This window comes from Astatotilapia calliptera, chromosome 1 (genome assembly GCF_964374335.1).
Source record: "Astatotilapia calliptera chromosome 1, fAstCal68.1, whole genome shotgun sequence".
NCBI lineage: Eukaryota > Metazoa > Chordata > Actinopteri > Cichliformes > Cichlidae > Astatotilapia > Astatotilapia calliptera.
In genome coordinates this window covers 1,520,573-1,546,900 of record NC_137422.1, presented here as the reverse complement: position 1 = coordinate 1,546,900, position 26,328 = coordinate 1,520,573, and the positions used below count along the sequence as shown (strand labels likewise).

The 26,328-nt window shown below is 41.1% G+C and overlaps 2 protein-coding genes across 2 annotated transcripts; one reads left to right on the top strand and one right to left on the bottom strand.

The window, feature by feature from the left end:
* Positions 1–1,363: 1,363 nt before the first annotated feature.
* On the bottom strand, positions 1,364–18,839 carry plekho2 (pleckstrin homology domain containing, family O member 2). The gene is made up of 7 exons (XM_026185562.2): positions 18,662–18,839; positions 12,270–12,419; positions 11,922–12,044; positions 9,356–9,460; positions 9,155–9,253; positions 5,749–6,021; positions 1,364–5,641 (listed from the first exon to the last, which is right to left on the bottom strand). Exons 1-7 carry the CDS (start codon positions 18,668–18,670, stop codon positions 4,343–4,345), a joined length of 2,058 nt encoding a protein of 685 aa, XP_026041347.2. The 5' UTR covers positions 18,671–18,839; the 3' UTR covers positions 1,364–4,342.
* A 202-nt stretch (positions 18,840–19,041) lies between these two features.
* On the top strand, positions 19,042–25,887 carry znf414 (zinc finger protein 414). Its single transcript, XM_026185750.2, has 7 exons — positions 19,042–19,178; positions 19,891–20,046; positions 22,078–22,209; positions 23,607–23,717; positions 24,527–24,632; positions 24,721–25,244; positions 25,504–25,887. Exons 3-7 carry the CDS (start codon positions 22,161–22,163, stop codon positions 25,671–25,673), a joined length of 960 nt encoding a protein of 319 aa, XP_026041535.2. The 5' UTR covers positions 19,042–19,178; positions 19,891–20,046; positions 22,078–22,160; the 3' UTR covers positions 25,674–25,887.
* Positions 25,888–26,328: the final 441 nt, after the last annotated feature.

Sequence of the window (26,328 nt, the reverse complement as noted above, 5' to 3'; positions counted from 1 at the left end):
CTCAACTCACCATAAACCACATATTTAATAAACAGATAGATCTATCTAAAATAGACTTTTGGCCTGATAGATTTCACTTGGGACCAGCTCCCAATTTGGATTCTGGAGACAGACACTATCTCTACTTTTGAGATCAGGGTTAAAACTTTTCTTTTTGATGAAGCATATAGTTAGGGCTGGACCAGGTGACCTTGAATCCTCCCTTAGTTAAGCTGCAGCAGGTGTGGGGATTCTGTGTTTCTTCTTCACTCACCTCTCTGTACTCAGTTATTAGTCATTATTAATCTCTGGCTCTTTACCAGAGTGTCTTTATCCTCTCTCCCCCTCCTCACCCATTCAGTAATGCCGATGGCTGCCCCTCCCTGAACATTGTTCAGCTACAAGTTTCTTCCTTTTAGAAGGTTTTTCCTTCCCACTGACTCCAAGTGCACGCTCAGAGGAGCGTCGTCTGATTGTTGGGTCTCTCAGTATTATTGCTCTGGTGTAAACTTAGAGCTACATAAATAAAACTGAACTGAAATGAATATTGCAATTTTTAAAGCGTGTCCGAGTCATAATGGGGCTGTTTCCTCTCTGTTTCTTCCTGTTTCTCATGTCTCCTGCTTACTTTGGAGTTTATAAAACCATCTCCACCTCTCTTCTTCCTGGCATGGTTTTGGAGCAAAAAGGCAGCTGGTAACTGGCCAGTCATATTGATTCTGTAACGTGTTTGTTGAATCTCTATCTGAATATCTGGTGTGCTGTCTGAATGGCTATCCCACAAAATGACCAATAATGAATTTGAATCTGAACAAATTAATGAAGCTAATGATCTTGTGTGTCTTTAATCCACTAAAAACAGCTAAAAGGTACTGCAACCATTCCTCATCACTGGCCCAAGTAGAAGATCTCTCCTTGAGGAACAATTGAACCCAGCGCTGTTGTCATTTTAATTTCTATTGTGAAACTGTTATTAATATAAAATGACAAACTTCACACTACAGTCACAACAGTCCAAGTAACCCGCTAATCACATAAAAACTGTAAATTTGAAGCTGCAAGCAGCAAGTGATGTAATTTTATTGAAACACTTATTGTTTCATTACATTTTTTACTGATCAAATATACTTTCATTTTGCATTGGTTGACCATCACACCACATTAGCCAGTGTTTATTTCTAAAAAGGGTTTTTAAAAATCGCTGTTGGGATGTTAACAAATTTTAACAAAGGTGCAAAAAACAATCGAAGAAATTTCAACCCTCACCTCAGCAGGATGATTATATCAGGCTACAGTATAACAGAAGGAAGCTACAGTGCAGCATGTGTAACACTGTTGATAAATGCTTCAAATGGTTTGTAAGACTGAAGACATAACAACAAAAGTAAATCATTTATCTTTATTTAAGCAATAGCAAACTTTATCAAAGAGTACAAAACTTCAGTCGATCTACTGTTATGAAAATATGCTTACATATTCTGGAGGACATAAAAATTACATTTCTACCACTAGAAAAACCCGGAAGATTCTTCATTAATAATCAGTTCAACATTCAGACAGGGGAGAATGATGCACATACCCCCCATACAAAAGACAAGTATTAGAGAATAGTAATAGGCATTAGTGAGAGCTGCTCTAAGTGCGTTTCTGTGCAATATACAGTACATTAATGAAATGATATTACTAATGATAAAAAAACCCTGTAAAGTAAAAATATTCCTTTATTTGCTTTATCAATGTTAAGAGTCTGAACAGATCCTTACCTACACCGTACATCTTCACCTTCACCAGTGACAAACACCATGAAGGCGGTGATTAAAGTATAATTTCTCTAATAGCAACTTGTCAGCAAAAACTTCCCAATGAAAAGGAGAGAAAAAAGCTTCTGAGGTTCACAAATGATTAGAAATGCTTTTAGGCATTAACAGAAGTGCTTATTTGTAGCTGTATATATTTAACCTATATTTATATATTATATATTTAACCTCTTAGGACCTGGCGTCCACATATGTGGTCATCACATTTTGGGTTGTCTAGACCAAAATACTAAATTTTGCTCTACAAGGGCCTGATATCCACTCACGAGGACGTCATCCTCCCACTGTTCTATCGAAATTTAAAACGGATGTCCTCATATGTGGATCAGGTAAAAAAAGAAATCAGGTAATTCTTTGTTTTTACATTCATCAGGTCCCAATGAACCCAAATAGCAAAGAGAAATTAAAAATGCTGCCATGAAAGAGTTCGGGTCTTAGGAGGCTAAAGCATTGATTCATCGATACTTTGTTAGTCCTCACAGCTCAGGTGAACAGAACCTTCAAAGACCTGCTGTTTACCAACACTTCTCCTGGATTTGAAACATTGATCCGTCTAGAAGAGCTCACAACATAAGAGATGACTAAAGCCAGATGCTATGCTTCCAGTTTTTTTTTTACATAAATCCCTTTGGATAGCAAGAAAATTACCTTAAGAAACATTAAAGGTGTTAAGGCACACAGACAAATCTGTGCGTAGCAAGAGTTCACACACAAATCCATGATTTATCAATATTTTCGTACCTGAATTTGTTTGCACTGTAGAAACAAATGAAGAAGTACCATGTGTACAAACAAACACAAATGGCTGCCGAAGGACATTTAATGAAATGAATACTACTATAACTAAAGCTACTATTAATAGTATTAAGAATTGTTATCATTATTATTGTTATTATTATTGTTGTTGTTGCTTTCATGTAATATTAACAGTTTTACAAAGCACAACATGCTCAGTTACAATTAAATAAAAAAGTAAATCGTATGCAAAGAAAACAAAATACTAAATTGAAACATTTTTAATTGCAACATATTCCAGTATTTCTTTGATCTTTTTTTGTCTTTTATCAGTTTATCCTCCCTAAAATTATCTTATTGTTCATTTAAAAAAAAAGACTTCTATCACTTGCGGTCTAATTTTTTTGTTCGTTCATACAGTGAGTTTTGTCACGTGGAGCCGACAGACTTATACTGCTTATACTCTGTCGGGTCTTTTTACATCAGTTTCAAACTTTTTTTACTTGAGTCACAGTGAGTGTGTCTCTGCCTTAGCGGTGCAGGCTGCTGTCTCATGACATTACTGCATTTTCCACTTCACCTCCAGGTAAACTAATTTATTTATACAGGGAAATGGAGGAGTGGCTGTATGTTTTATGCATATTGCACACGGCAAGCATGAGCGTGCTGATTTAGAGTCTGATTGACTACCAAAAGTAAATCATTTATCAAACACGTGCAAGAACAAAATCAGCCAGTGCATTTGTTGCATAGGGTAAGACTGTTCCCACGCACATATTAGTAATGAGGGCCATTATTTTGTATCTACAAAAGAAAACACAGTAGTAAAAAAGTATACAGTAACACATTACTTTCCGCTGCAGAAAAACATCCATTAGAAATAATTCCACAAAAAGTTCCAAGTGCAGCAAAACCATCGACAATAACACAGTTTTGTCCATCAGACTATTCCAGCCATTCATTCAAACCCTCTTTAATACTGTTGCACACCACAGCGCATTTAAAAAGCATAACGCTCAAAAACCTTAAAAGCACTTTGAGGTGACTGTTGTTGTGATTTTCTATATACAGTACTGTGCAAAAGTGTTAGGCAGGTGTGAAAAACTGTTATAAAGAACGCTTTCAGAAATATAAATGCTTGTTTATTGAACCCAAATGTATTCTGCAGCAGGACAACAACCCCAAACACGCAGCCACAGTCATTAAGAACAAGTACTGGAAGTGATGCTCTGGCCCCCACAGAGCCCTGATCCCAACATCATTGAGTGTGTCTGGGATTACATGAAGAGACAGAAGGATGTGAGGAAGCCTGCATCCACAGATCTGTGGTTAACAACCGACCAGCCGAGTTCCTTCAAAAACTCTGCAAGTGTACCTAGAAGAATTGATGCTGTTTTGAAGGCAAAGGGTGGTCACACCAAATACTGACTAGATTTAGATTTCTCTTTTGTTCCTTCACTTCATTTTGTTGATTGGTGAAAATAAATGATAAACACTTCCATTTTTCAAAGCATTCTTTGTTTATAGCATTTTTTCCTCACCTGCCTAAAACCTTTGCACAGTACTGTAAATAAAGTTGAACTGAATTGAATCCAGTACAGTGTCCAGGTCAGGCCTGCACACCATGATCATACAGAGTGAATAAGCTCATCATAAACGACCATCTGTGATGATACAGAATACCACTGGTTCTTCACTTTTAGGCAAATTGTATTTAGTGGGGTCTTTTTACATTTTCCATGATGTGACTGCACTATCACTGTCTAGGTAAAGGGTTTATCAGTTGGTCAATTTCAGTCAGTGTGTGACGTTCACCAACTCTTCCTTTTGCTTCCGTTTGTTGCAAATTTCAGTTTCTTGACCTCCCTGAGGACGTGGTCTGCCTTCTTCAGCTTCTCCATGGCCTCAGCCAGCAAATCCCCCGGTACATCCTCCTCTTCACTTCCATGGTCCTGGGACACTTTGCTCAAGAGCTTGCTCGTCTTTTCCATCTCTAGAGCCACTTCAGTCTCAAGTTTAATGACATCATCACTAGAACCCCCAGCACTCACAGCTCCACCTCTGCTAGACTCTTTCATCTGATTACAGACATCAGATTCAGACAGCAAATTTCCAATTGAGGCTGACCTGCCCTTGGCTGAGGGCTTGAGAGGAGGGATGGGTTTTATGTTCTTAGAGCTAACCTGAGGCACTGTTGTGACCTGTGCTGGTCTTAAAATAACAGATACCTGAATGCTGTCCTCACTAGCATCCACCACATCCAAAGCAGAATGGCTTCCCCTGAGTGCAGCTGTCGCAGCTACCAATGTGTCTTGACTTCCAGAGCCTTCACTCTCATCATCTGAGTGCTGACCACTGTCTACAGATTTCTCATCTTGCTTTTTTTTCTCCCCGGACAAGTGATAAAGCAGTGGACTCAGGGTAAGGGTCTCAGTGGTTGAGTCATTCAAAGAGGGGACTTCACTCTCGGCCAGTGCGTCTTTTGAATCGACAGAATTGAGTGAGGCAGTATTGTCGGGTCCCTCTTTAGGATTACTCTTAGCCGAGGTGCTCTCTATCCGCTGTATGTCAGGCTCGGCACATTCATCAGGCTTTTTGTTGAATTTTGGATGGGAACTTGGACTCTTTCTCAGTGACTCTGTGGGTATTTGTTCCCCACAGTCAGATACCATCTTTGTGTTGCTGCTAACTGTTTCTTCTGTGCAGTGACTCTCGTGTTTATCATCTTTCACATCAGGTGACGTTTCTTTAGCAATCAGCTGCACTGCCTCATCTGTTTCCACGGCTCTTTCTATAGTCTCCTTCCTACTTTCATCTTCCTTCTCATTATCCTCATTACTAATCCCTTCAACCTGCTGGTCTGTCTCAGAGCCAGAATGGGAGGGCTTCTTCTCCTTGGATGGAGGCATAGGAGGGTGAGAGTGTGGCTTGGACTGTAAAGCATCAACATTACTCACAGAGCTGGGTTTACTGGGAGGCATTGGTGGTGGAGCTGCCTTTTTACTGGCATCAGAACTTGTTTCAGAAATCTTCTCATGTTTTGCCTCTTCTGTAGTTTCTTCAACAGGTGAAGTAGAGGGTTTTGCTTCTTTCGATGGGGGCATTGGTACCTTCAAATAATATAGCAATTATAGCAAGGCCATGATATCCAAACACAAAGACATGCACAAATGTTACAACATTTCACAATTACAATTTTTAGAAAAATTTGACATACCTTTTTCTCTGAACCATCATTCTTTTGAGGTTCATCTTCATGTGCTGTGCTGGGTTTAGCCTCCTTGATAGGCGGCATTGGAGGTTTGATGACCTTTTTTTGGGGACTGACGTCTGGATCTGGCTGAGCTTCCTCCTCGGTAATTGACACCAACTGTTTCTCTTTGGAGGTCTCACTGCCATCAACATTGGCATAATGTGCTCCATTAGGCATTACGGCATCTTCAAGATCAAGATCCAAGCGCAGGATTCCATCAGATGACACATCAGCTACCTAGAAGAAAAATATACGATTAAATGACACAGAGCACACGGACAGGAAAGAACTGAGTAGAGTTCACCTAAGGGTGAAGCTCAGGAAATTTAAGGAACCTACGGGAACAAGATCAAGGCCAAACTAGAATACCAAGGATTTGTGGAGTAGTGCAAATTAAATCAGTAGGTTCAAGGTGAGAGACAAGCAGTGGGCAAATAAGCTAAAAGTTTCCTTATGATAATCTGTTTACAAGCCTCTGCTGCCTCCTCCATCACACACCCTTGCCTTCACAGACCATCACTACCCTCACTGGGTTTGCTATTCTCCTTTCACCCCATGTGAACTCTGTGAATTAGACTCCACCCCCTTATCTGATAAACAGTCCCTGCTTGATCGTGATAGCTGACACAGCGGTATTCTAGGGACCTGTACTGCTAGCCAACACGTTTAGAACCTGAGTGTCAAACAGGAGAATATACCAGTGTTTCAGATAACATTCACCTCATGGAGGAAGCTGTACTGCAGAATGTTGCTCAATTTGAGAACTATTTGCCGTATCGTACGATATCATCCACATACATAAACTAAGATTTACAAATGTGTACAGTGATTTGTGTCTAACTTTAATCATTTTGGGGGCAGATTTCAGCACTCTTTCTTGTGCCTTCTTGTCAGAATGGTCTCCACTACACAATAATAAACAGAAGTCAGCACAGCTGCACCAAAACCATGCTGCGTCAACCTCATTATTAAAACAAAACAAACAAACAAACAAAAACAGCTGTTGATGGCCTCATGAGATATGCAGACCAACACTGTGAGTTGATGATGCAATCATCTTCATGATGCAGAGACCTTACTTTCATGTAGAATAGAATAGAAAAAAGTAGAAAAGCCCACAAACAAACAACAACTGAATGCTGCAGTAAAGGCCTGCAGAGCATTAAAAAGGAGGAAACCAGCATCTGGTGATGTCCACGAGTTTAAGACTTCAGGCTGTCATTGCCAGCAAAGGGTTTTCAGCCAAGTATGAGAAATGAACATTTTATTTTCAGTTAGCTAATTTTTCCAATTACCTTTGAGCCCCTGAAATGAATAGGTTGTCTTAAAAATGCTTTAGTTCTTCACATTTTGATGCAATCTTTTTGTTTAACCTGCTGAGTTAAAGTTGGAAGTCTGAACTTCAATTGTATTTCTTTCACTTAAAATTCATTGTGGTAAAAAATGTCTTAGCCTTTTTAATTATTATTGTAATGAGGGCATAAATCAGAGGCAAGCTTTAGGAAAAGCAGTACACTAATTATTTTTTGACTCAGTCTTGTAGACATCCAGAGTTTCAGGAAACAAATTCATCAATACGTCATCAATGCCAGTCAAGTAACAAAATTGTAGGCCAACAAACTGACCTTATTTATTTATTTTCACTTTTTTAGTTCACAGATCGAGATTCAACCCAGAACCAGGAAATGGAGAGGATTATGGGTTATGGGCCTGGATCCGTTTATAGTGGCTTATTTTGTTCTGGGATGATCTGTTAAAAAACATCATCCTTCCAAAACTGTCCTGAAATATGTCAAATCTAGATGATCAGTTTACAAACAGCTCTATAAAAGCCAAGGCACTTGTGACATATTTGCCTTTTTCTGAGGAAACCTTACATTCAAGAAACTTTTTTTTAGTTAAATGTGAAACAGCAACTATCAGTGAAGACTGACATCAGATCAAATCATCAATACTCACACTGGGAACATTAAAGTTTTTCTGATCTCAAACATTTAATTTAATAATGGCAGAAACAATTGAATTCTTTATTATTGGAATTATAGAAAAAATGAAATGTTCATAAATAAGTGCAGAAAAACCTTTTATTGAATAAATCTGAGCAGAGGGTGGATCCACCTCTTGTCTGTTGCTCTCACAGGTCCATCAGCAAACTGTCTAATCTGTTCCTTCACACCTTTTCTCTTATATACATTATGTACATTTTGAATAAATACATTCAAAATGAATGTAAAATTAGGATTCAGCTTCATCTAATGAAAGTTCAAGCTGGCTGCATGATGATCGTGGATATAATAAAATGATACGTATTATGTCAGACTCATTCTGTCTGTGATGATGACAAAGTTGCCCAAGCTGATTAAAATGACTCTTTTTATATCGTGGTAAGCACTGAAACTTGTTCATATTCCTTAGATCACATGACCTTAAAACTCACTTTTTGTTTACATGTTGCCATGGTGAATGATAATCACACCTAACTCATGCTTAACATCCTCGGAGCTAATTGAACTTGCTCTGATTGGCTGTTTTGGAACAGGAAACTCGGTGTTTTGCCAATGTCAGAGTTAATTAACTCAGAACATGCTTACAGAAACAGGAGCCTGCTTTTCTACCCCACCATGTAAGCCTCAGTAATTTCCATCCACTATCTGCGCTTCCTGTGATATGCAATGCAACCTGCCAGTTCTTCAGTGACATTCGGTAGAGTCATTTCCTTTCTTGCATAAGTACTGTGCCTTGTTGGAGATTGTTGGAGTCGCTCCTTTTTAGGTACTAAATTATTATCAGAGGGTGATACGTTGCTCTTACTCTCAGACATGGCTGGGCTTGTGTTATTGTTGCACAAGCAATGACATTGTGACAATATAAGTAAAATTGATATTGTGAAAAATTTATAACAATATTATCACAGGCATTATTATATGGCACAGCTGCAGTCAAAGCCCCTTACTACCATAAATGGTCAATATGATATCAAATTTAAATAATATAAATCTATCTAAAACCACAGTGACTCACTATTCTAACTCACTGCGGTTGGCAGCTTATTTTTAATGTACTGGGCCCAAACAAATAGCCTTTCTATTAGAATATAGCATCCAGTGGCATACAGCATGGACATTTTTGATTTTAAATAACAGGTAAATCCTGGCGTTACTAATCACATTCATTCTGGCTCTGCATCTTAACACAACACAACCTTAGTAATGTAGTTACGTTGATTAGTTACGATGTGGGTTTCATGTCAGTTAATACAAATCAATCAAAGACCCAGGTAACCACGGAAGCAAAGTTTGTATTAAGAGCAAATTAAAACAAAAGACACGTTACAACAATACTACAAGCACTATTTCAATTTGACACGCACCTCTTTCATGTGTATCCTGGTCGGTGGACGCCGGTTGCGGTTCCCTTTGGGTCTTGTTCGAGTAACGTGCTCTAAGTTGCTGCTTTGATCAATCTTCACCTGTGAAAATAAGAAATAATTTGAGTTTTAAAACTACATGCTTATTAAAACCGAGACAAAGACAAGATTTAAGATAAATTTATGGCTCTATCGCATGTTTACCTCATCAAAAATTTTATTCTTTGCTCGATTAATGCCATCACTGAGGGCTTTAATCCAAGCCTCCTTGTCCTCCACTGTCTGAGCCTGGAATTTAACATCATGGACCTGTGAATGAATGAAGCAGACAATAGTCAACTCAAACTAAGGTAGATAATCAAACTGCGACACAATAACAGGAGTATTGACAGTTTTTTCTTCTATTTTTAAAAACTGTGCTCATTATTGTGTTTTTTTTAAGAATAAGAAATAATCTATTTAGGCCACAGGCCCTTACGTAGGAATTCTGGTTGTGCTTACTGACCATGAACCGATTTTATGTGGTACACGGCGCTCAAAAATCTGTCAAAAAATGTTTTAGTACGACTTTGCTAAGCTACGAAGCCGCACTGCTTGATGGATTGTTGGAGCATTACGTCAGGAGCCTCACGGAGGCATCTGGGTCCAAAACTCCGTCAGTTTCTGTCTAAAAACTGAATTCTTTCATCTTTAATAAAATGATCAGCGTTGCTGCTTTACCAGGTGTAACTATTAAGTTTAACATCCAGGCATCCATGAAAACAGAATTTATTCAATTTAATGGAGTTAGAAGTTAACAGGAAGTTAGCTCGCTAGTTTCCATCTAAGCACGATATAGCACGTTCTGACTGAGAGATTTATGAAAGAATTCAAACGTACAGCTCTGCTATCACTTCCAACATAAATGAAGACAGAAAACTAAACAGCAGTGACGTTTGTAGGGTTACTGAAGTTGGGCTAGCTGGTATATAATGATGTGCTACGTGACCGCTAGCGACACAGCTATGTTAGCATAACATAAACACAGTGAAGCTGGAGGATGAACGCTAACTTTTTTTCCACTCGATAAAAGTTAACGTGAGGGATTCTGGTGGTCAGGGACAAATGCAATCACATGGCAGGATGCTGTAAACGGACCAAACTTCAGTCAGGAGAACAACTGAGATAATCCATCCACAATACGAGGTTAGTCATTAATATACTGCAACAACATGGGAACAGAGCAGCTGCCAGAGAATTCAACATTAATGAATCAATGTTACAGAAGTGGAGGAAGCAAGAAGAATGACTGAGTAAAGTTTGACTTATCAATTTATCTGTTTCGCTTAATGCGCCTTATAATCCGGTGCGCCTTGTCATCCGAAAAATACGGTAGGTTTAATAAACATGTGCAGATCAGGAAAAGAACTCTAACTTCTCTAACTCCCAAAGGTTTTATTAGAAAATAGGAAATTTCCTGTAGGGAGTATGACTGTTGATGCTCGTCCCGTGACACTATGTCTGAGAACTGTGAAACACCAAAAACTACCTGCAGCCTCAACTGTCATTCCTCTCGTCTGCCGGCTACCTTGATTTTCAGCCGCTTATCACATTTGCCAGCGTCTAAGCAGTCCTTGATATCATTTTCCTGTCATATTCCTTCATCATTTATCAAATCAGCCTTTGGAGAACTGGATGCAGCTTCCACCATATCATTCTGAGCCATTTGTGACAGCTCTGGTAACCGTGACCCGCTGTTCATTCGCATCACTGGCTGCAGGCTATCCGGTTGTTCAGTCTGACGTCACTAGCCGTGTCTGGACCTAAACTCCGCTGCAGGTCCATATATCAAACGATCACTGTGGCATTACTGAGAGTTGAAAAACTGTCTAAAGTCTTTCATCTTTAATAAAATGATCAGCGTTCTGCTCTACCAGGTGTAACAATTGAGTTTAACATCCAGGCATCCATGAAAACGGAATTTATGACATTTAACGGAGTTAGAAGTTAGCAGGGAGTTAGCTCGCTAGCTTCTATCTAAATACAATATAGCATGTCCTGACTGCGGGGTTTTGGAAACAAATTAAAACGTACAGCTCTGTTATCACTTCCAACATAAATGAAGACAGAAAACTAAACAGCAGTGACGTTTGTAGGGTTACTGAAGTTGGGCTAGCTGGTATATAATGATGTGCTACGTGACCGCTAGCGACACAGCTATGTTAGCATAATATAAACAAGCTAACTTTTTTTTCCACTGGATAAAAGTTAACGTGAGTGTTCTCGGTGGTCAGGAACAAATGTAATCGCATGGCAGGATGCTGTAAAAGGACCAAACTTCAGCCAGGAGAACAACTGAGATAATCCATCCACAATACGAGGTTAGTCATTCATACTGTATACTGCTGCATGGGCTGGGCTGTAGTTACATCCTAAGGTTTTAAAAACTGAGCTTAAATAAATGATTAGCGGTAATAAAAGCCGAGGGAGGTCAACAGTGATCACTGACTGTTTTAGGAGCTTTTTGAGATTAAATAGAAGAAAATACAAAACATTAAACATGTTAACAACACAAAAGCCATATTAAACGCAGACTACTTTAGACCCGGAAGTAGGATTCGTCACGTCATCACTGAACAACCGGATTGCTCACCAGCATCACTGCAACCAGCACCACTAATCTGAGCCTGCTGCTTACCTGCACCACGATCTACAACGTGTTCTTTGTGCAGGCAGGACAAATGTTTGTGACAGGGACAGAAAGAGATAGAGAGACAGACTCTTCTCTCACCTTATTTGTGGACTTTGCCGATCGTATGAGTATAAGTCTTTGCTTCTTCGTGAAGGGGCTCTTTAATTCATGACATTTGTCATAGTTTTCCAGGTCAAGCCTCTCCAAGCAGTTCTGTAGGTCCTGCAACACAAATGACTGATATTTGAAAATTTGTGTGTATAATTTAAGGATAAAGCCAACATCATTTTAGCTTATTATCTTATCAACAAGCAAGAGAGAAATTAGACCATCTACTTGATTATCTGATGTTAAATAAAAGTTAACAGCTGCAAGACTACAAGAATTAAATGGCAATATTGATATAAGTTCATATTCTCACACCCGATGTATTGAAACTTTATATACCTCATTTTCATACACCACAATCTCTGTCTTCTCCACCTGGATGTAGCGGTCTTTATAGCTTGCCAGCAGTCTGCCATAGCCCTTCTTCAACCAGCCAGCCTTACTCAGGAACTTAGGCTCTTTCTGGAGGGCTGGGTCCTCTTTTGCACCCTGTATTGATACAGAGGAAGGAAGTCACACTCAGTACACACCAGCATACTTGCAGGATGCAGACAATTATATTCACTTTCATTTTATCACTGCTCTAAATGACGGTCGTACAATATACCTGTACAGGAAAAGAACAGAGGTGTTGATTCTCTTCTGCACATTTTCACCAACGTGGAATCCAAATTTATGAGCAACTAAAGTGATTTATTAGCATGAGCACATATTAAAGGTTATATCAAGTAGTGTTACTGTCATTTGTCACCCACAGCCCACAGAAACTGTCAAGATACTGAAGCCTGGATGTGTCAATGTGATAAAAGTGCTGTTTTTCCTGGAGTTTTGTAGAGTCCTCATTTTCCTCTGCGTCGTCGATTCTGTCACTAGTTAGTAAACATAAACTAATATGTCTATCAGCTGCAACCAACCAATCACATGGCATCACGTTCAATGACAGAAGATGGCTCTAAACATGTTTTTAAAACTTTATGTACTTATTTCTTAAATCCAACTTTTGCATCTATGTCGGTTTTTGAGAGCAGGGCTCTCCTCATATATCAGCACCTATGTGGTGACATCGTCTGAGTGGCAACAACTACCATCCAGGAGAATACTGCGGCAGCTTTCTGGATGGGCTCCTACAAGTGACGTCACAAAGGACACTCCAGTCATTATTAGAGGCACAAGAGTCGTCAAACAACAGTGTGCAGTGCACCGAATTTGGATTGTTCCAGGCAACTGAGTCATACCACTGAGGATATCACCCTCACCAAGGAGGTTTTGTTTTTGGTAGCATTTGTATGTCATTCTGAATGTTAACAGGATCGCTTTGACCTCTCCTGATAATAATGTTATATAGAGCTATATAAAAAATGTGTTTGTATGGACATTTGGGAAATGACACTGGAAAATGGGAATCTAAATATCACATTATAGTTTGCATCCAATATCATATTTGACCTCTGACCTCACTTTTACATTTCACATCTGCCTTTCTCTCAAGTTGATACAGATGTATAACAGATTGTGAGAGCAGCTGAGAAGATCATTGGAGCCTCTCTTCCCCCCACCACAGACACCTGGAGCACACGCTGCATCCACAAAACCTCACTGTCAGACTGCGAAACAGTTTCTTTCCCAAGCCGTCAGACTCCTGAACACTCGGTGACTGGACTGACACACACACACCTTTATACACAAAGTGACTTTTTGCACAATGCTCAGTCTTTTGCACATTTCTATTGCACTGCTGTGCCTGCACTGTCTTGTGTCTGTATCATTCTGTTCTGTTGGCTGTTGCACTGTCTTTGTTTTGGTTTTTTGCAACTTTTGCACATTGCACTTTGCGTGTTGTTTGTCTGTTATATGTCATTTGTAGCACCAAGCTCTTGGAGGAATGTTGTCTCGTTTCACTGTGTACTGGACAGTTCTTAAGAACAAACCTTTGGTTTCAAGTGAGACTGCTTGCAGACGTGCAGACCTTTAACATCTGCTGTCAGGTGTCTTCCTATACAGACTGCTGAGACAATACTAGCGCTAAAAACTGTGTAATCTCCAGTGTGAGGAAGAAACTATGGGTCATTATGTGATATTTAAGTCAAAGTCAGACTCAACTTAGACATAGATTGGTTGAGTTGTAGATAAGTAGATGGCTGATTTGACCACAGACTGTGGTGAAATTAGCAACTACTGCAAACTCAAAAATAAAACCTGCTGGTGTATGTAAGGTGAAATACCTCAACGCTGCTGTCACTTTGCTGTTAACTTCCTCTGTGCATGGTTTTTTCTGGCTTTAAAAACCTGTGTGCTGTTGCTCATGCTTTGGGTATTACACAGCAACACGGCACAGAATTCAGTGGATCAGCTGTGGTCTGGCACACCGTGCAGCTTTCTAAGTCGGAAATGATATCCAACCTATCCATTCCTATTCAATCCCATGTTGAAAATGCCAATATTTTTGAATGTGGAGCCTTGTGATAAATCTGATCCTAGTTTTTAAGCCAATTTTTAAGGTGCTTCTGAATGTAGAGTGCAGGTAGATGACATTCAATGTTTAAACTTTGAGCAATAATGTTTAACCCTCCTGCCATCCTTTAAAAAACTCACACCCATCACCCTAGGGACCATTCTCAGCCACGCCATAAAAAGACCATATATCCATATTTTATTCCACTTTAAATTAGCCAACCTTGTAAAACTACTTCTCCCTGAAATATTCATGTAAAGTTTTAATTATATTTTCGTTGTTTTAACCCTTCAAATCCCAGTGTTATTACATGAGCGCCCTGTGTTATAAGCCCCAAAAACCAAAAAACGAAACTAAATATTTCCACAAAAAACCAGTTGAAGTAATATGTGATTGTCATTATAAGTAGGCCTTTAGATGGACCAAAGATTGGCACCAACATACATTTTGACCTGCCATTATTTTTTTTGCATTTTTTTTGCAATTTAAAAATTAAAACTTCAAGGCCCTGAGTCTTCATTGACATCCAAGAAAAGAAGAAAAAATAAAATCATATGATGATAATTTGGGGTTGAAAAATAGCATTTATAATGGAAGTCAATGGGCAGAAAATGGTCCCCAGGGTGATGGGTGTGGGGATTTCTGCTGCTCAGCCATTTTAGGCTGATTTAAGGAATTCACACTGGAATATTAACATTGACAGGTAAAAACTATCCTGTGGCAAGTTTGGTTATATTCCACTGAACACAGTGGAAATGGCAGCCATTTAACACATAGCAGTGGCACAAAAAGGTCCCAAGAAGGCAGGAAGGTTAAATACTGCTGAGCAACATTTTGTTCATGGAAATGTTTGGTCAGTTTAAACCGTGATCCTCTTCCAACTGCAAATAATCTAAGATTTCTTATTATGGGTTAGGCTAAGTGGGAGCACTCTTAAGCACTTTTACTGTAACTCAGAGTATCTCTTATCTTAGTGAAGAGCACCGCAGCAGCAAATGAAGGGTAAAAGGGCAAAACTGAAAAGCTAGCTTTCAAAATAAAGTGATAGCACAACTAGAATAGTCATTGGTGCTCCTGGATGGAATTACTGTGTAGGGCTGATCAAACCCTTGGAACACAGAAAGGTTTCCATTACTCAAGCCTGAGCCGACTGCTGCAGCTCTGCACTATGATATCAGATGGTAAGTTACAAAGTTCCAATTTTGGACTTAGACAGGAAGTCAGACGCGAAACAATGTTTTACCTAAAACTGCCCACACATGCTTGTGATCTATTACCTCTCCTATCTGTGGTGTTGTGGTTGCTGCAAAAATGGATCAACACCTACCTACCATCGCTCTGTTAAAAAAACATGCAGGGATAAATTATAGTACAGTTACAAAGTGACAAGATACTAAGCAAAGGTATCTCATGCAAGTTGGGTCTTAGAAGAGGATTAGAAAACAGAGTAGGTGCTTTTGTGGAAGTGGTACTTTAAGTTTAGGGTGTATCTGGCATTCATTCCCAGTTTAAGTCTCAGCGTAACTCACACTTTAACCCCCGACAGGCTGGAAGAAGACAGCAGGGTTAAGTGGGGGGGTTTTTTTGTTTGGTTTTTTTTTTGGAGGGGGGGGGGGGGGGGGGGTCAGAACATATTGTTAGCAAGTCAATTAGCCAGTCAGTACGAGTACCTACCACATGTCTGAAGTTTAAAAAGGTGCAGCTTCACTGTTTAAGCCTTAGTAGGTTCCACACACAACTGTAGAGTGAATAACACTATCAGTGTTATCAGAAATCAGTGTAGCACTATTATTCAATAAGTCAACTTATTGTATAAAATTGCAGTCCATTCTAGATTTAAACCTAATTTATAGGCCTACATATATATATATATATAACATATATATATATGTGTACATATAACACCACAGACCACAGTGGTGTCCTAAAGTTTTGATAGCAACTGACCTCACAAAAATTTCCACTTTGTGGTCCTTACTCTTTAGTCAGTGTTTGCAAAGCAGCATCTCTCTTTATTTCTAGTGAAAACTGAGTCAACTTTCTATGGTAAAGAGCCACAAAACTCTGCAGAACAGCTCATATTCTGTAGGCCAAAGAAGTAAAAGATGATGGGGACAACACCTTTTTTAGAACACTCTTGCAGCCGTGACACATAGCACATTAACACCCACAGTCTTGTGTTCATAATAAAGTGTCATGCTATATTAGTGCACACAGTTCTTCATTATGAATTCCCAAATGTAAATAGTAAAAAAAAAATGTACTGCTTCTCATTAGCATTACAAATGTATTTTTCATATTGAATACAGGGGATGAAAACTACTGTAATGCACTCTGGACTCACTGTTCTCCAAACAAAGATTAGCGCAACCAAAAGCACCAGTCCAACACCTCCTGTTATAGCATTTATCTGCCAGTACACTGGCTGTGTTTATGACTGTTAATGACTTACATATCATTGAGACTCATAGTTATGAATCGGGCCTCTTTTTTGTATGCATCAGTGTCGGCTAGCTGCCACTCGTAGTATTAAATATTCCTTACATTTTATTACAATTAAACTTACACAATATGAGATCCTTGATGTCCTGGTATGTTTTGTGCTGGTGTTTTAAAAGAGGTTTATGCCCTTCTTGATATGGAAACAGCATATTGTCCATTGCTTACTATGAAAGGTGGACCCAAAGTATGATGGTGTGCAGACATTCATCCATTGTAGGGAAGAAAGCTTGACTGTGATGATGAGAGAGAGCTGTTTTCTGCCCGACAACAATGTGAGTTTCTTTTCTTTTCTCTGACGAGGTCAGAGAGGAATGGAGAGTGTAGATGACTCAGAGCCAAGGCGATTGGTCATCACAGAAGGGCTGTGACGCTTTCTGGGTGCAAGTTTAAGAAAATAGGTGAGCAGGGAAGTGCAAATTAAAAATACAGAAACACAGTCACATGGTGGGACTCTCCAGGCATAAACATGCCCATGTACTCGTTTCAGTTCTGCTTTACATGCAGATCACAGAGTGACCCGCTGATGAGCTAGAGACAACCTTTAGTGAAGCTAGCCCACACAGTGAAAATGTAGGACTCAAATCTTACTGATCTCTGACACATTCTTAAATCTTCCAGCAGTTCTACTTCAGGCAGTTTTTATGGCGTCTTCCTCAGTGAACCCGAGCCAAGCTGGATGTGACGATCGCCACAGAGTCACACTGATGTTTTCAAATGCATTAACTGATTTCACCATCAGCACTGCAAATTCCAGACTGAACAGATTGCAAAAGAGAGGCTGCTGCTTTAATCGTGACACTGTAGACTGAAGGTAGAGAGCAGCTAACAAACAGCATACTTTTGATGAATCCCACTCAAAGGGCGTGGCACCACATGCATTAAGTGTGCACAACAAGTTCCTTACATACAGTAGTTGACATAGTATGTGTCTTTCTGACTTCCCTATTCTGGTAAACTGGCTTCCTCAAAATGCCCAAATGTAACTGAGGTATGCAGGTCATATATAGAATACTGTGACTTGGGTAACTGTGATGTTTTTGAATGAAAAGCGTCAAGTTTTCAGCAGATGACCAGACTATCTGATCCTGAGACTGCGGCCGCAGGTTGTCATAAATCATAACGTACTAAGATAAGAGAGGCCCTCACTAACGCAGCCTTAAAACTCAGAGAACAACTGCCGAACGTACACTTCAGCTACTTTCTTCCGTTTGATTCTATTCTGCCTTTTTATCCTGTTTGTGTAGCCGTGCGAGGCTCGGCATGTCCTGCTGCTGTCCTGCCAGAACCAACCAGGCAGCCAGTGATGAACCGCTAATCGCGTTTACCAGAGTTTCTCTCTGAAAGGCTCCACATTTTCTCTCTGCGCTCTTTCATTAACGCGGTCAGTTTGTGGGTGGAATTAGCCGCCCTGCCCTGGCTGTGGTCCTTCCACCCTGACTCTGCTGGAAGGAGCAGATTCCGTGGATCGGTGACGTGGAGACAGGTGAACAGGTGTTTCCAGCCCCAGAACGTTTTCACTGCAGTTGACTGAAGCAGGCAAGCCCGTCTGCTGGAAACGTCACCTAACAACTTGTTGCTTCGCATGACTCTCCCATGAAAAGTGCTCCAGCTTCACTCTTTGGGCCTCAGAAGCTGATCGCGCCTTTGCAAAGTACATTATTCTAACGTCACGGGGTGCTTTGATTCAACGCTTCTGTCAAAAGTGGTGAAACTGTCACAAAACAAAAGCACAACAAGGGCAGGCAGCACACGCAGTAAGACTCAAGGGACTACTCACATCTTCCATGATAAAGACTGGGCTCCGTTATGTGGCTGCTGACTAGCCCAGAATCACTCGACGTCGCCCTTTCTCACCAAAAACGCTTGAGTTGTCGCCTGCGGGCCGGCAGCTGACACATTTCCAGCGCACACGTTAATGAGCAAAAATAAGGAAATAGTCCGTTTATGACAAGGAGGGTCGGCCCGTTTTCCTTTTTTTCTGACAGAAAAAGTTCGAAGAAAAAAAAAGTAGTTTCCGGTTGAAGTCCCTTTACACTCTTGAACTGAAAAATCTGCAAGGAGGAGCAACGCGAGCAGTGTGTGCGCGTGCAGCAGCCACGCATCCTCGCAGCACGCTTGCGTTAAAGTGGACATCTGCGTCTGCGGCCCCGCGTCTGCGTCTGCAGCGGACCAACAAGACCCGCAGCTGCAGCTCCAGCATCCTTTGACAAGCACACTCACAGCTCGGCCATCACTCCGTGGATGAAACCGCAGGAAACTTTTCCACTGCCTGGCAGACAGCGGGAGGGGGAGGGGTTTGTTGTTTGTTTGTTTACTTTCTTTTCAAAGTCGTTGTACATAATAACTAACATCACAGTGCTGTGACCTAGCATGTTCGCTATAGTCACTACTTCATTCACTCAGCACTTCCTGGTAGGTGTGGCTGTTCCTGTTGGTTTGTGAGGTTATGTTTGAAATCTGTAGCACGCATCTTTCTAATCCGCAATCGAAGTGGTCGCACAAATTCTGAAATAGAATGAAAACAGACGGCGTATCACCCCAACAAAATATAAAGAAAGCAAAGGATTTAGTCATTTATTTAGTTATATTTATTTTAAAAGACATTTTAAGAGTTTTCAGGGAGCAATACCTCAAATGAGGCCAGTGTGGTAAAAAAAAGTTTTGATGCCAGCTACATCCTTGGAAAAGGTGTGTAATTCCAAAGACAGGGAAAAGAAAAGTCAGTCAATCATAGTGAATTGGCAACAGGTCAGTAAAAAGAACTGGTATAAAAATGCATATGAGTCACTCTGATAGAAATGTGTTAGCCCTGCAACAGACTGTTGAGACCTGCACAGCGTGTACACTTCCTCTTGCCCCATGGTAGCTGGGAAAGGCTGATAAGGATAAGTGAAAGAGAGTGGATATATTTTTATTTCTTCTAGAGTGTGGGGCGAGAGAAGAAGATTGGCAACGAGCTCTACAAGGCAACCCTAACCATGTTTAAAGAGTCTGGCAATCCCACAGGTAGAAGAAGAGGAAGCTCCAGAAACAGCATAATGTGACCTTGATTACACTGTTTTCAGTGCAATCAGAGAAGACTGAGCTAAAGACTGCCACAACAAGGACAACAACACTGCTGATGATGCTCATGGCCAGAGGAACTCACACCCAAGGTTGAAGGTACACACTTGCAGCTCACATACCCGGTAGCATACAGCCTTTGTTCACATTAGTTATGTCCTATCTTGAAAATTCAGGTGCCACACACTCAGTCGTTAAGGGAATTTCCAACTCCTCCAAAGGTTAGTGGCAACTATTTGTCAGGGTGTCAGGACACATGATGAGAGAAAGTTTCACTGTACCACTTACGATGGTGCAATGATGAACTGGGGAAAACTTTTAAAAAACAAAAACTTGAATAGAAGTGAAGTGAACTGCAAGTTGCTGGAGCAAGTACTGGGCTACCAGTCTGATCAAGCACCACTACAGCCATGGATCCAGATGGGGGACACAGCAGAGAGCAAGCTTGGAAGTTGACCTTCATATGTATCGATTCATATTTTTGTAAACAGTCATCACTTCCATTGAAAGAGAGGAAAGCTGCGGCTCTTCCTCCTTGGACCCTATTATTCCATTTGCTACAGTCAGATTTTCACTGCACAGCGTATGCTGTGTTGTTTAGCTTGTGTTTGGGAGTTTTGTCCTTGGAATGAACCAGTTTGTGTGTGAGTGTGTGGCTCGGATGTCGTTCTTGGAGAAGTTTCTCTGATAAACCTGCTATGTAAGGCATGACAGTGTTGTTCCGTTTGTCAGTCTGATGCTCCCTCGTTGGTGTCTGACCTTTACTGTGCATCTTCGCTGATTTGATGAAGGCCCAGTTGGGATAACATGTCTGTGTTCCTTTTCTTTCCCTGTGTGTGGTCTGTGTGTGTGGGCTTCCTTCAGTGTTGAGGTTTTCATTCTCCTTGATATGGACACAGACACAGCATTTTTTAGATGGATTATCGTGGAATGTAATTAATTTGTGGTTAAAAACTACGAGTGACGAGTGACTAGATCGTTGATAATGTAAAGGTGATGAAGAATATTTTACCTTTCATAAGAGAGGCAGAGATTAATAATAACTAATGCGTAAGTGCAGAATGGTGCACAAACACAGAGTGAGTAAAAAGGTGAGAGGAGAAGAAGCACTCAGTTCCTGATCCAGCACTAACTAAAGCCCTATGCTGGTTCCACAGAAGAGGGGCCTGAAAGCTCAATGCTTTGCCTCCCATTCTGCTTTTACAAACCCTTCAAGTAGGCCCCCAGTCTGAGAGTAAAGGCTCTATTGGGGTGATACAGTTCTATAACGTTGTTAAGATAAGATGGGGCCTGATTACCAAAGGTATTTTACTTAAGGAGCAGGATATTGAATTCAATTCTGTATTCAACAGGGAGCCAGTGAAGGGAAGCCAAGATAGGAGAAATATGCTTGGGGAGGGAAACAGATTAACTACAGATACTGATACTGTGACAGCCTTCGAATTTGAAGTTCCCAACACCCCCTCAATTAAAGAGAGCCTAGGAAATCTGATTTAAAAAGTCACATTTTTATTTTTTATCAACAACAACAAATACAATTAAGGGGAAATAATCCTATGTAATGCTGTAAACAGCAGGTCTGTTCAATAGTTTAGTTCCAAAGGGTCACTTCCCTGTTCATTTGTTCCCCTTTTGGCAACAAGGGAACAGCCAACGAGTAGTCCCTCTTCCTCTGCACAGCAGCTCCTCCCAGTACTGCTTCCTGATCCACTCTGTGGTACAGAAACAAACAAAGACTGGTACTTTGCTTTTAAACAAACTGCATCACAGACATCCCAGCTGATACCAACTATGGATATCACTCTCAAAAACAGATTTAAATGGTGCTTTATTGGCATGACAGTTTATAAAAACTATAGTTACAATCTGTGAATGCTCAAACTACTAACTTGGTTTGTTATAATTGCCACTGAAAGATGGTGAAAGCTGTAATCTAAGGCTAAGGCTACATCTTTGCAGTGTTGTGATTGCAGACATTCCCAGCTCTCTGTGAACAGCGCTAATCGGTGGTCATGAGAAACTTTCTTGACGCATGCTCGTCATCCAAGTTAATCCCTGTAAATCCCAAAAAGCTGATTGGGAGAAAGTCACTTCTTCAGCGCTTCTTTGTAACTGTTGATTGGTTCACAGTCCACACCACACGGTGGCGGTAATTCACTGTGTGGTTTCTTGCCAAACACCAATAAACGCGAAGAAGAAGGAGCAGGAGCAGCATGTCTGCAGACAGTGTCCCCGCACAGACGTCTGAATATGCAAACGGAGGTTAGTAATGAAGTCATTCTGAAAGATACCTATAGTTTCGGTTTGGTTCCGTTTTTTAATGATATCTGTACGCACGTATGTGACGTATTTCCTCTGCTGTTTCTCAAAGTGGTCGCCATATTGCGGGGCGGGGGGGGCAGCGGTCTGTATACAGAGGAAACCGTCACAAGTTCCAAAATCCAGCGATTTCTAAGCGTTTCGTGTGGTTTGCTTTGCTCTGTTGTCTTGTCCGTGTTTGACTGACACATGCGGACCGATCATCTGCTGTCTGGCTGTGCTGCGCACCATTAATGCGCAGAAAACAAAGACTTCAATAATGTGATCGCAGATACAGACTGGCAGCTTTGCCCTGGTTGTTCAACTGAAAGCGTGAATGGCTGATTGAGGCAGGCTGTTAAAGGCGTTACACAAGAACCAGGCTGCTTCCAGTTTCCATTGACTTTGTGCTGCTGCTGTTTGGGTTGCTGTGATAACACAGCTGTTGTTACACGTGACTGAACTGTAAAGACGCCTGTGTGACAGCTCAGCGGTCTAAGGTGATGCTGACCCCTCACTATATCATGACTTAGTATTAGCTATGATGTTATTAAACGCTGAGAGCATTCAGAGTCGTAAGAGGGTTACGGGAACGGTCCAGTCAGCTGGGGGAGGGAAGCCCAGGCTGGACTATTAAAATGCAGCACTCAGTGTAACTACATATTGGGTCGAAGCAGCAAACAACAACTTGAATGGCGTGGAAGGTTGCAGTGTAGTGAACAATGGGCTTTCCAGGAAATACAATTAGAAATTAGGAAGTAGATTTCAAATTGAGCTTTACTTTCCCTGCAGTGTCCAGCTGCTTTCACACCCTCTGACCCAAATCCTCTCTCTCTGCGGGTTTAAGACACTGACCGACTTGTTGGGGTTTTTTTAATCGGACTCTTGCGAAAAGGCCTAAATAAAAAGTCAGTTTTGTAGTTACATGTGTGAAAATACTAACTTAACATTGCTCAGAAGTTAATGAAATTTGGAGAGTTCAGTGTCAGTCTGGTGTCCTGGTCAGTGATGGAGACAGGCAGCATCGTCCCTGCAGCAGTTTTAGAGAAGGATTACTTAATCAAACATGTTTGTAAGGCTGGAAAAACATTGAGCTTCTCGCCTGTGAAACTTAGACCTGCTTCTTTCATTCAAACATCAACGGTAGTGTCAAAGTCTGGCATTTTATACTTTATAGGAATGCCTCACAAGCCATAGTCACGAGCAAGATGGCAAAACCACGTCTGTGTTCACTAACATTAGCCCGGCTAGCTAAGCAGCTCCAGACAAGTTACTAAATTCTTGATGTGATTTACATGATGTTGGGTTCCATGAATAGTTGTGTTTGTGTCAGCTTTTAAAGTCGTCTTTGTCCATTTCAGGAAACAAGAGGATACCGTGTCCGCTGCACGCCTGTAAGAGAGTGTACCGCGACACAAGTGCTCTGGAGAGCCACATCAAAGATCATGATATCCCGGCTCAGTCTCTACCTGGTGAGGTCCTGCACTCCAACTGTGGACATAAACAAATAAGGTTGCGGCTGGAAATAAACCAGTATTGAAGCGCATAATAAAAGCAAACATGGTTTATTTCTATCAGTCTCCAGTCCTGAACAGTGCTTTCCATCAAAACATGTTTTTGTGTTCATGATATGAAACTTGGTATAATTTCTTTAGACAGTGTGACTGCGTTGTTTGCTGTAACACATGTGGCAGTGATGGCTGTACCGTGGACGTGCTGTTGTCTGCTGTACTGCACTGGGACTCTTAAAGTAACTGGTCATCATTAATGGTTAACAGTCTGAGTTTTGCTGTTATTCACAGCTGTGGTTTTGTTCAGTGAGACTTTTCGCACCGTCTCCGTGTTTTTAGTCTATTTGTTATGTTGCTTTAGAATAAAGTGTAACCGAATCCTGAAAACACTCAAATGATGTTCAAGTGTGTGACGATGTTTTTCCTGTTCAGAAGTACACCACTGTCGTCCAAAGTTATTCCTCTAATAAATGATAGATACTCAAATGTTATTTGAACCATAGTGATAAAAAGAGCGTAGGAAATAAGCAGAAACTAACAACCGTGATGTTAGAAGAGAAGTAAGCTAGGAACCCATCAGATAACCTGCTGACTTATGGTTCTGCACATGTGTCGGGCAGAGGGGAGGGCTTTTCACCCAGTACCCTAATAGTATATTCTAAATGTCAGATTATAGCTGAATCCCAAAAATCTTGCCTTACAGTTTCTGCATGTTCCTGTGGACAACAAAGGTTGTATCAGATGACAAACACTATTTTTGATCTCCTTAGGTAAAGTGCTGCTGTGCTCTACTGTCGGCTGCGGTGGTTCTTTCTCCAACATGCAGAAACTGATGGAGCACATGAGGCATCATCACAAACCCAACATTTTCTTCCAGTGAGTTGGCCTGTGTTCTCCGGATGTGCTGATGTGCTGTCAGTGAGCTGTAGACATGTTTACAATCGTCTGGCTTCTCTTTCTGCAGGTGTGAAAGCTGTCGCACTAAGTTGCGCTCATACCGTGGCCTGCTGACTCACCTGCACACCTGTTCTAAAGTCACACGGAGTAAAACGAAGCCTGTTGAACAGACACCCCCTCAGCTTGCTGCTGTTACCAACCCAAAAGCCACAGAGCAGCACCTCCCACGGCTGGAGTCGGTGTCTGCACCCCAGCAACTGCCGCCTCAAATCCCAAACCCAGATGGAGCCATCCGCCCTGCTGATCCTCAGGCACACTCCTCAGCCCCACCTCTGCTCAGTTCCCCTATCTTGCATCTCCAAGAAACCTCCCCTCTTCAAAACATTAATGAAGCTCGTACTTTGCCTAAGGAAAAAGCCCCTAACATGCCCCCATGTCTAAAGATGGATGGTCCAAAAGCAAGCGCTGACCCTCCTGAGTTCCAGGTTCAGCACCAGCCACAGACCAGGTCACCTGAGCCCATCCCTCCTGCTCCAGGATCAGCACCTCATTCTCCTCCTGGGTCATCGGCTATCTGGAAGAAGAGTCCAGGTGAGTTCGGGTTCACTGCAGACTAGCACCATGGGAACAGTTACTCAGCCCAGCGCAAGTGCAGCAGTAGTTAAATAAAGTAGTTTCCTGGTTGATCATTGTTTTTGAAAGGATGATTAAAAATGGTCGCAGATGAAACCCGTCACCTTTTGCAAAGCCTTAAATGTATCCTGTGACGTTAGCATGCTTTTGACTGCTTTTGTGTAAGTTTAATCAGTGAGCAAATCAAACACTCACAGTTATTTGTTTTGTGCATTAGGTTTGGCCTGCAGCAGACGCATCCTTTGGGAGCACACCAGGGGGCGCTATACATGTGTACAGTGTGGCCATGTAGTAACCAACCGCAAGGAAATGACCCTGCACATCAGCAGTAAACACGGCACCATCAAAGCTGTAGAAGATACAGGGAGCTCTGCTACTAACACTTAGTGTGGCAACTCTAGTTGTCTGTATGTGTCGAGGTTTTAGCCAAATTCTGAGTGCTGGCTGTGCACAGCAGGGTTGACTCAGAGCAAAACACCCGCAGGAGTTATGTGCATGTATCTGCTTGGGTAATGATGCTAAGAAAATTGTATATTACTGTTTCTGTAGAGCATCTAACATCTTCACCTCTTGAATAAAAGGTTCAGACGTTTTTGTGAAAGTTTTTGTTTAAATATCTGACTTTTGGGTCACTCCAGTACAAACAAGAAGACCACAGAGAAGATTGAAGGAGGACATGCAGAGGTTTGGCGTGGCATGAGATGAAGGCAGATGTGACCAACTCTAAAGAAAAGCTGAAAGATGAAGAGGAGTGCAATAGTTTTAGATCACTAAACCCTGTTCAGTGAATGAACAGTGAGTTAACTTAAGTAGTTACTTCCTCCAAAACATCACCTTGTCTTTTAGACCCCATTCATGCAAGACTGTGTTGACACACCTCTCTGCATTGAGTCATTACTTATTATCTTTGGCTCTCTTCTATAGTGTTGTCTTATCTCTCACCTCCAGCCAATTCTTAAAAGGGAGTTTTTCCTTCCCACTGTCGCCCAATGCTTTCTCATACGGGGTTATCTGTATTGTTGGGTTTTTACCTTACAGTATT

Coding starts and splice junctions, on each gene's coding strand:
- znf414 (XM_026185750.2), top strand. CDS start 22,161: ATGTCTGCAGACAGTGTCCCCGCACAGACGTCTGAATATGCAAACGGA. Junction 23,718..24,526: donor CCCGGCTCAGTCTCTACCTG/GTGAGGTCCTGC, acceptor TGATCTCCTTAG/GTAAAGTGCTGCTGTGCTCT. Junction 25,245..25,503: donor TATCTGGAAGAAGAGTCCAG/GTGAGTTCGGGT, acceptor TTTGTGCATTAG/GTTTGGCCTGCAGCAGACGC.
- plekho2 (XM_026185562.2), bottom strand. Junction 9,254..9,355: donor AGAATAAAATTTTTGATGAG/GTAAACATGCGA, acceptor TTATTTTCACAG/GTGAAGATTGATCAAAGCAG. Junction 5,642..5,748: donor ATGATGGTTCAGAGAAAAAG/GTATGTCAAATT, acceptor TATTATTTGAAG/GTACCAATGCCCCCATCGAA.